The 10059-nt window shown below is 40.6% G+C and overlaps 2 protein-coding genes across 3 annotated transcripts; one reads left to right on the forward strand and one right to left on the reverse strand.

The window, feature by feature from the left end:
* Window positions 1-53: 53 nt before the first annotated feature.
* On the reverse strand, window positions 54-7558 carry CycA (cyclin A). Of its 2 annotated transcripts, XM_036815484.3 has the most exons (7): window positions 6934-7558; window positions 5987-6186; window positions 5668-5920; window positions 1491-1714; window positions 1207-1411; window positions 900-1147; window positions 54-828 (listed from the first exon to the last, which is right to left on the reverse strand). In XM_036815484.3, exons 1-7 carry the CDS (start codon window positions 7123-7125, stop codon window positions 675-677), a joined length of 1476 nt encoding a protein of 491 aa, XP_036671379.3. In that variant the 5' UTR covers window positions 7126-7558; the 3' UTR covers window positions 54-674. The 2 variants fall into 2 exon arrangements, with proteins under 2 accessions (XP_036671379.3, XP_070851756.1); XM_070995655.1 differs by lacking the exons at window positions 5987-6186; window positions 6934-7558 and having other exon boundaries at window positions 1491-1711; window positions 5664-5791.
* Window positions 2547-4121, forward strand: LOC108007507 (RIB43A-like with coiled-coils protein 2). Its single transcript, XM_017071193.4, has 2 exons — window positions 2547-2847; window positions 2902-4121. Exons 1-2 carry the CDS (start codon window positions 2722-2724, stop codon window positions 3919-3921), a joined length of 1146 nt encoding a protein of 381 aa, XP_016926682.3. The 5' UTR covers window positions 2547-2721; the 3' UTR covers window positions 3922-4121.
* Window positions 7559-10059: the final 2501 nt, after the last annotated feature.

Genomic DNA, 10059 nt, shown 5'->3' on the forward strand with positions numbered 1-10059 from the left:
GTCTATCCTGGTATGGGATGTGTTTTGTGTATTGTTCAGGCGGCTTATGTGTCTTTTGTAAAATTGACGTTTGTATTTGTTTCGTGGTTCACAGAACATTCATGGACTAATAGTTAGTATATAAATATGTTTAGGTTAAATAATTCTCGGAGCTAGCTGTTCCTGCTAAAGACACATTGTATACATCCGTGTGATTCAGTTTATAAATACATAAAAATACAGAGAGAACAGGGATTGTGGTTGGTAACGTAAAATATAAAATATCGGTAGCCTGAGCAGCACAAAAATAGGTTCGGTGTCCGGGGCGGGATCCTCTTGTTCGTTCAGCTCGTTGTTGGTGGTCGTCGGTCAGTTTTTCTTAGACTGCCGCAGTTCCTACTGCTCACGCTTGGCGTGGCAAGCTCTCACCGTGGGCAGACGTGAGTGTTGGATGTTGGAAATGGTGCATACTTGCTGGCAACTAATCTTCTATATGGCGCGCATATAAAATTGTCCAGAACGTGTTACGGGAGCTTGCCAATCGGCCAACCAGTTCAGCATGTTTGTACCCCAGCTTTATGGCACCGAACTGCGATTCTTCCATATTTTGTACACTTAAAATTCTAAAACTACAAAATGTTACATGGAAACACTAAACTAAAATACAATTTGACCATGGCAGAGGCTCAAAACACTTAAAACTTATAAAACAAATTCACGTTCGATTTAGAGTTATTCTCTGGCTGCTGCTGATTCTCGTTTTGCTGCTTGGCGTTGTAGGCCTGGCAGAGCTGATCAATGTCCTCCTTGCTCAACTCAACTGAATCGATCATGGCTACCTTCTTGTACCTGTTATAAAAGTTAGAAAATGCAATAGTTAGAAACTGCATCATTATATTGTACAAGTTTATCCGACTCACGTGTCTCTATTGTACTTTTCCCGCATGGCCTGCGTGTTGAGCTCCTTTGCCGTTTTGTGGGTGTGGCACAGCTGCAAGATCACGGTTTTCAGGTCCTCCAGCTTGTAGGTGGTGATCTCCTCCAGCTGCGGCGTCCACATCTCCATGCCCAGAATATGACGGGCCAAAGCGAGCGAAGCGGACGACATCACTGAGGGCAAATATTGCAAGTACGTTTCTCCCTCCATCAGCGACAGCTCAGATATGTACTATATCAGGAATGGGAATATAGTAGGGAAACTTAGTTTTTTCCAAGGACAGGACATACCAGCGTCAGAAACTTTAGCCTCTCTGGCATGTCGCACAGCACCGCATACGTGTTGATAAAGACATAAGCAGTCGGGGTGCACAAATCGAAGGAGAGGATCTTTAGGATGACCTGCTCCATGCGCAGCACCTGAGCCTTGGTGTAGCTGTCGTCGGTGAGAAAGACGAACTCACCCACCTCTGGGGGATAGATCTCCTCGTATTTACTGAAAATTTAAATAACAAATTAATATAATATTCAGTATTTAACCATGTTTTATGGTCTAGACCCTAAGGACTACTCACGCGGCAATGTACATGGCTGCTGTGCCCACCAGCTGCAACTTGGAGCGCACCACCGCCATCAAGCTCAAGAAGCGATCCAGGTAGAATACAGAGAGGTAAAGCGTCTCCGTGTCCAGCTTGTACTCCTCGGAAACCTCCACCAGCCAGTCAATCAGGATGGAACGCATATTGTGACTGATGTCCTTCTGCCTGCGCATATATAGTGGTTTAGGGCAATGTTTCTTCTGAAAGATTGAAATAAAAGAAGATGGTACCGATAAGTAGGGTCAACAAATTAGCAACAAACTTATAATATTGTATTACTACGGCAAACTTAGTTAGGATATGGATACTGAAATGTTCGGAAAGCGTAACAAGATTCTAATCAACAATATAATTCCCACAAATTTGGGTAATGCTCGATGGCTCTCGCAAACAGCGTGTTTACTTTCATAAATTTGTTTAGTTTACGGCAAAAAAACCTATGTTCTAAGATTTTTCGGAAGTGAAAGAACTAGTTAATACCTCTTTAATTAAAGATAATAATAAGTTTAGTTTTAGGAATAAGTAATTTGTACACTTTAAAGCTTTTGAGGTCTTAAGACCAAAATACATTTTGGTTTAAACTTTAAAGGGTATCATATAAGTCCAATCTTAAACTCAAGTAAGTTTCATGGGAGAAGTGACCAGCGTAAAAGCGAGGGAATCGAGTTTACCAATTTTTATTTGTTTATTGGTTATTTCGTGGTACGTGAGTCGCATTCAAATTACCAGTTCAAACGTGAAAATCTTTGCCAAAACGCCTATGTGGGATATGTACATATATTAGGTGTTTATTTAATGGTGGCTTTAACGATTATTGGACATCCACGGCATGGATGATTGGAGAAAAGGGTATTACCATTTTGCTCTAAATTGGCATGGGAATTCGTAATTTTTTAAGGCAAAATGTTGTTCTTTTAATAATAACAATTGAAAGATATTAACCATATCAAAAACCATCCCAATTAATACATATTTCATTGACAAAAAATCTGTATTCAGTTCAGAAAATCAGACTGTACAAGAGTATTTAATAGAGACAAACAACAAACAAAGCACCCGGCAACCGGGCAAACAAACTCAACCGAAACTCACATAAAATATTCATTTTTTTCCAGGAAGAGCCAGAAATTGTTTAGATCCCACAAATCACACACGTCTGTAGGCATTAGCACTGCATAGCTGTGTATTTCATATAATACTGACCAAGATGACGCTCAAAATCGGAATATGCACAAAGCAGGATCTCGACGAGGCGATGAAGCTGCAGAAGCGGGAGCAGTATGAGGATGAGCGCAAGCGGCGCATCTTCAATGCCAAGCAGCGTCTCTACGGGGTAAGTAATCTTCACCAGACGCGGTGAAACCAATCTTTCACAGAGATATTCCAGCTCGATATCGAAATGCTGGATCGCCAGATCCTCGAGAAAAACAAGCAGCGAACGGCGCAGTTGGAGTGTGACAAGAAGTTCGAGGAGCAGGAGCAGCTGCAGAAGCGCCTGATCTCCGCCCAGGAAAAGGAGCTGGAGAAGCAGCAGCGCGTGGTGGACTCTGATCTCAACTACTATCGCTGCCGCTATCAGCGCAAGGAGCAGCGTCGCGAATTCGACCTAAATGACCCGAATTTCCTGAAAAAGGCACGTCCCACTAGAGTCGCCGACGATGACATCACGCTGGGCGTGTCCAGTGCCCAGATCTTCCACGGCGAAGATCTCTACAACTCTGACCGGAAGTTGCGGCAGCGGGAGCAGCAACGCGCCTGGCTGGATCAGCAGGTGCAGGAACGAAAGAGGGCAGAGGATGCTCGCAAGCAGGCCGATAATCTGCTGATGGACAATGTCGGCTGTCGGGACAAGCATCTCCAGGAGATGGCCAAGTCGGATCACCAGATGCGCAACCAGGTGATCCAGCGAGTGCGTCAGTTCAACATGAATATGGCTAAGCAAAAGCAACTGGAACGCGAACGGGAGAAGCGTGAAAAGTACGAGGACGACATGGCCGAGATCTACAACATGCTCTCCAGCGACATGCTCACTGAGAACCCGGATGTAGCCCAATCGCGCACCGATCCGAACAAGAAGATTGCCTTCATGTACCGCGGCATGACGCCGGAGGAGCTTCGCGTGTTCCGCCTGGGACAGGAGCAACAGCTCCGCTTGGCCACGCAGCGCAAGACGGAGGCCCAGATGATGGACAAGCAGTGGGAGCAGTATGCCATCAATATGGACCGCACCCTGGTGCTCCATCAGATCGAGGATGATCGCAGACGCAAGGCGGAATTCGATGAGCTCATGCGAGCCAACTCTAAGTTGGCCGTGGAGCAGGATCAGCAGCGCAAGGAAGCCCTTGTGGCCCTGAGCAATGCCGTGTCCGATGATTTCTACGATCAGTTCAACAAGAACTCACGTTAGTTGGTTCAAGAAGAAGTTCCCAACGAAAATCTTTCGAGAATGGTGAACTGGACGCGATTGGGAAGTTGCCTCACCATCTGGCCAGTGGAGCAGTTTCGCACACGTGTCCAGGACACATACAATTTCAGTGCTTTCTTGGGAATTTTAATTACAGAGAAATTATTATGTTCAAGTTCAATACAATGAAATAAAAATTAACAAAACGTAAGTCTAATACGTCACTCCATTCAAATAAATAGAAATCTTGTGGCTAACAGAAATATGATTTTGTTTCTCTCTTTTCATTTATATTTTATTACATTTGTTTTTTTTAACTTATAATTTTTAAAAAATTTTTTTGTATTGTTTTTTGAAATTTATTTATTTTAGTTTTAAATTTCTCTTATTAAATATGTAATTGTTTTTTTTATATTTAATTTGTATTTTTTTTTTTGCGCAATCTACAAAACTATATTTAAATTAAAAAAAAACACGACTTGAAAATAAACGACTTGCCCAACAAAGATGACCTAGACCTAAAACCGAGCTGCTTTCAGAAATTAGTATTACTAAAGCGTTTTCACGGCAGTATATTTACAAAAAGCAATATAATCTGTGGACAAACATATCATAATGAAACAAATATTCCCAACTTTAGCGGAAAAAAATTCGAGCAAAACGTGTCAACATCAATTATGAGTATTTTCGCCTTTCGGTGGCAGGAAAAACGAAGCACAAGAAAACATCAGCAATTAGCTGCAAGTCGAATTCCATTAGTTCCGAATGTTCAACGTCTTTCGGAGTAATAGTGCGGAATGCAAAGAGTCGCGGAGAAAAGGTAGAAGGATGGGACGCATGCTAGAGTTTCCCGCCCGATAAACATGTGCCGAGGAGCGGGGAAAAAGGAGGGAACCCAGGGACCCAGAAACAGGCAGCGTTGCGTGAAGGGAATGCCACTTTAGGGTGCGGCAGGGTCCATCTTCCTGTTCCCCTAACCACTCTCCTGAGGAATAGAGAAACTACGTCTGCCTGCATCTGCACACAAACAACAAATATGAAATGCACATGGCCAACGCATAGACAGGGGGTAAGAAAAAAACAAACGAAAAAACCAAGGTACTCGAGGGGAGAATCCCTACCAGGCGACATTTTCGTCTTATCTTGATTTTTCCTATCATGACAATACATGTCTGAAATATGCTTAAAAATAATTATAAGAACCGTCTGTATACCAGCTAAGTACAATTTTTAGTGTTACATAATTACTAATTAAATTGATTTTAGAACAACATTATATATGGCCTACAAAATATGAAAACATTAACATTTTATTTTATATCAAACAACATTTGATTTTTATACTATTGATTAATCACATTACTATGACAACATCACTTGCTTTAAAATGGCCGCTTTCAACTCAATATATTCAAATGTATGTTCCTGTGACCATACAGTTGCTCAAAAGGTCCACAAAATTTACACAAATTTATAAAATGTTGGGCTAGACCCTTTTCATCTTGTCTTAGAAATGACATTTTAATAAGTCCAGTAAATTGGTCGAGATTTAGGCAGTGTCAGTAATGTTAATGGTCAAAGTTTATATTTTTCAACTAAAATTATTATGCTAGTAATTTTAAAAATACTGTAATAATAGGCCATACATATATAATAGATAAAACAATAAAATTCAGTTGGGAAAGGCAATATAAAAAGGAATAAACTAAAAAAATCGTAGTTTCATAATGGAAGTTTGGCCGGACTTACCTCGCTTTCCCGGAAGTTTTCGAGTATGTCCATCTGGTACTGGACCACTTCGAAGAACCTCTGGCGATCGTTACGCGGCGGCAGCTCCTTGAGTTGTCCACCTGGCGTGGCACCCGTTCCAATGACTCCGCTATCATTTGTCTGGATGACACCGAGAATGGAGCGGTCAACGGACATGGGCGAGAGGACGTCGGTCACGGACATAGGCGTGGTGTTCAGATCGTACTCCACACACTCCTTTTGCCCCGCATCGCTGGATAAAGTTGAAAAACATAAGACTTCTGTGAAGTACCAATAACGAGCACCGATGGAAACTTACAACTTGACGGCATATTGATTTTCTTTATCGGCTAGAGATGCCAGGGATTTGCCAGGTGGCGCCACCTGGGTGTCGCAGTTGTCCTCGTATACGGAGAAGGTCTTGAACTGCTCCACCACCGGCACCACATTCGACTTCTTGGTGGCAAACTCAACATTTTCAACGTCGATATTGTGGTTCCTTACGTCACGGAAGACTTGCTAAAAAGAAAACGATACATAATAAAGAATTTGGGACCATAACTTTTATATTATAATTAAATTATCCATTTGAAGGTGATATCTTCTTTTTTTGTAAATATGTAAAATAGTATTAATGTACACGTTTTTAGAAACGTATTCCATCTTTGAAAAAGTTAAATATTAATGATATTTTAAAAATTAAAGTCAATTTAGTTTAAAAAGTTGCAATTCATAAGGCTGCGGTTGTATTTGAAACCGGATTTTTGGTGATCTCATATCATATACCAAAGATGTTAAATAAATAAGTTCCTTGTTTTTTTTTTTTGCTGTGCATGCATGGAATAAGTTTTTGCCCCCATTCCACTTCCAATGGAATGATCCTGCTATTTGGTTGCGCGCCTTTCCCTGGCTTCCCAAGGTGCGCCTGTGTGCGTGGGTAATTGCATTTGCTATTGCTCTCCTCTTTGCCTTGCTGATTTGTTGTTGCAGTTATTTGAAAAAGGCGCGTAATTGCAAGGCTTTGCGCTATTTATAGGTTAGTTAAGGTTCTAGGTTAGGTGCGAATAATTAGCACAAGTAATCTAAAAAGAATTAAAAAGAAAAAAGGATGGGAAGGAGAGGGGAGGGGAAAAGGAGAGAAAACCACCACCACAAGCGCACGCACACAGGCGCAGTTATGTGAAGATCCCACCACCAAAAAACAAAAAACGAGCAGCTGCATTGGAATTGGACTGGAGTTACGGGAAAATAGGCAACGGTACTTACCACTTTCCCGGACGGACGCGTTACATTGTTGTTGCCATTGAGCACGGCGAAATTCGCCCGCGGCGCAAGCGCATTTTTCTCCGACTTCCCGATTACGGCCAGCGGCTGCTTGGCGTTCTTCACTCCGGCCGGAATCTTGATGCCCGGATTCTCCTTGTTGCTCATGTCTTGGTGGATCTGGAAACTGGCCATCGCGTGCTCCTTTTTATCCCTTTCTTCGTCTGTTGTAAAATGGAGGCTTGTTCTGCTCTTCTCTTTGTTCCTCTCTTTCGCTAAGCGTCGCTGTTGTCGTTGTTTTGCGCTGCTTTCTTATGCTCGATGCTCACACCGACACGAACACACGCACACAGTCACAGGCTCATATGCTCAACACATATGTATGTATATAAGCGCAGGCAAATTTTATCATCACCGAATTGACGCTTAAATTACACGCACACACACGGATTTCATTTGACTTTCAATTTCTACAGCATTTTGCGTCACGGGAGCGTTGGAATGTGCTTCCTTGTTTGGCTACGCTCGCTCGTACTTGCAAATTATTTAACAAAACGCTGTAATTTACTCGTACTGGCTCGATCGCGGTTGAAAAGCAATTGCAGGCTTCGTTTGATTTTTTCCCGGTCAACACGTCGTAATTTTTGGATGCAGTGTAACCGGCTCTACACAATATACCAACTTTTAAAATATACTAAACATTAAATGTGTCAAAATGTTCGAAAATGGTCTTACTGAAAAATGGAAAATACTATCGAATATTGGAGTTTCCTGGCGATCGAGCCAGTGTTGGTAACTTTAGCATGGCGGGAAATTTCAAATTTGATTTCAGAATTTTTGTACGTTGCAGTTGAGATCGTCTCAATATTTTATCTGATTCTACATTATAGAATATATGTCAACAAATATAAAATGTACCAAAAGTATAAATTTATATATAAATTTTGTTCCTTCCACAACAAAATTTGTCATACTTAAAACGGCAAAACAAGACTAATCGCTGTTAACCCTTAAATGAGTTGGACAATTTTACTTTCATGTTTATATATAGTTAGAACATTTCAGAATTTTGTACTTCTCAGTTTTTAGTTTCTTTGGTTTAGATCTTATCTGCTTAATGAGAATAGAAAGTGTTCTATTGGTGGTAGCTGTTACCATTTTGGAGACATCTTGGGCTTGTCTTTGTTTTAAATGGCCGGGTTTTTCAAAGGTTACGCTATTTAGGCGCCTTTTGTGGATTGAAACGCCTCGGAAGGACACCATGCTGCAGATGCTTGTAGTCTGCACACAGGACAAAGCGCCCCAGGACTCCTGGTTTTGACATTGTCCTGGTAATATGACAGTAGAGGAGACTGGCGGGCGTCTGATGGACATCTTCGTTCGTTGACCCAGCTGCCATTAGCGATGGGTAAGGTACAACTAGTTAAGGTACTTTGATACCTTCATGTTCTTTTAAATATATAACCAACATGTTTTTTATAAGTCAAAATTCGAAATATATTTTTATGTAATGTTAATTATATTCACCAATTTTCTATTTATTTCTAAATCTATTTTACATCATTTATGTAGTGAATGTCAAGTTGATCTTGACCCTTTTTTCAGTGCAGGCCGAAGGGATTTGTTTCCAGTGTGGTTGTCAACAAAAATTAATATTTTAGTTTAAAAATCGTAATTAAAATGAAGCGGTTTGTTACTATAAAAATTCTTGGAACCAATTTTCTGGTATCCCTATCTAATGTGTACGTACCAGATATTTCCACCACTAGTTGTAGTTACAGGCTCGCTCTCAAATTGCAATTTAGATCTATGACTGCGAGTCCATTGTCCTGCTACCTGGAGTTCAGAACTCCAGAAACCCAGAGGTTGGTTTGCATTTTTGTTGACTCTTCTTGCGAGAAGCGGTTGTGCAAAACGCGGTCGAGACTCCGGATACATGTGCTGTTTTCCATTATTTTTCCGAATTTTTTTCCCTCACTCGCATTGTTTACGCATTTTTGTAATTTTCTTTAGGTTCCGGGGCGGCTGTTGCAAGATACCTCGTGCAAGACAATGCGAAATCTTATATACCTTGCACTCACTGTCTTAAGGCGATTCAGCTGCTCCGGATTCCTCTCTACAAAGAATTTCTGTACATAAATAGTCGAATTAATAATGCACATGGACAACTTCTAAGACCACATAAAGGTTTATTTAAAGTGATTGCAAGTATTAAAAAATTAGCTCTTTATAAACAAGACACACATTTAATAGCACGGTAAATTTTATAAAAAACTGAAAGGGTAAGTAAGTTAAAAATTAATCAAATTTTTTAATCAAACAGAAAAAAGACCAGTGGTAAATTAAAGGAATCAAAAAAGAATCCAATTATTATAAAAATCAATTCCAATGAATATTTAGTACTTTTAATGAAACAACAACAAATTTAATGAGTATACATCATTTGCTCAATATAAAAAGGTTTGAAAAAAATATGTTAATTTAAAACGATTAAAACTTAACTAATGAGGATAGAAAAATTTAAAATAAAAATTAAAAAAGTATATATAGCAAAATGCTTTAATAAGTGAGTGAAATTGGCAGACTGGCCAGTAAAAACTACAGCATTTAAGTTCACTGACTGATTTTTGCACATACGGGTAGGTGGGAAAGCAGACACATAAATATGGCTTTTTATATTTTTTTGGGGAGACACATTTACTCTGGCTGGAAAAGTTCCCACATCCATTTTTTGCAGAACTATTGATTGACATCGCACTTGTTGTAAGCAAGATGGGAAAGTGGACAGACTGGCGCCAGTTGGTTTTGGGGCTTTCGGTTAAACAATCGCACAACCCAATGAAAATAAAAATGAATTAGCCGCAGAGCAGAAACTTTCGACTTGGCCAACTGTTTGAGGCCGGGCGAAGTCAGGGCCAGAAACTGAAAATGAAACTGAAACAAGGACAGCCGCAGAAAGTTTTATTCGCCGGGCCGAACAGGACCTCCTGGGGATCCAATCCAGTCTCCAGACTGCGAACCATCTAATGGGGATTAAAGTGTTTCTGTTTATCAAGCCAAACGTTTGGGCTCGACGCATTTTAGGGTTTACCAACCAAATGAACTTCCATTGTAGTTGGAGATTTTACA

Source organism: Drosophila suzukii, chromosome 3 (genome assembly GCF_043229965.1).
Source record: "Drosophila suzukii chromosome 3, CBGP_Dsuzu_IsoJpt1.0, whole genome shotgun sequence".
NCBI lineage: Eukaryota > Metazoa > Arthropoda > Insecta > Diptera > Drosophilidae > Drosophila > Drosophila suzukii.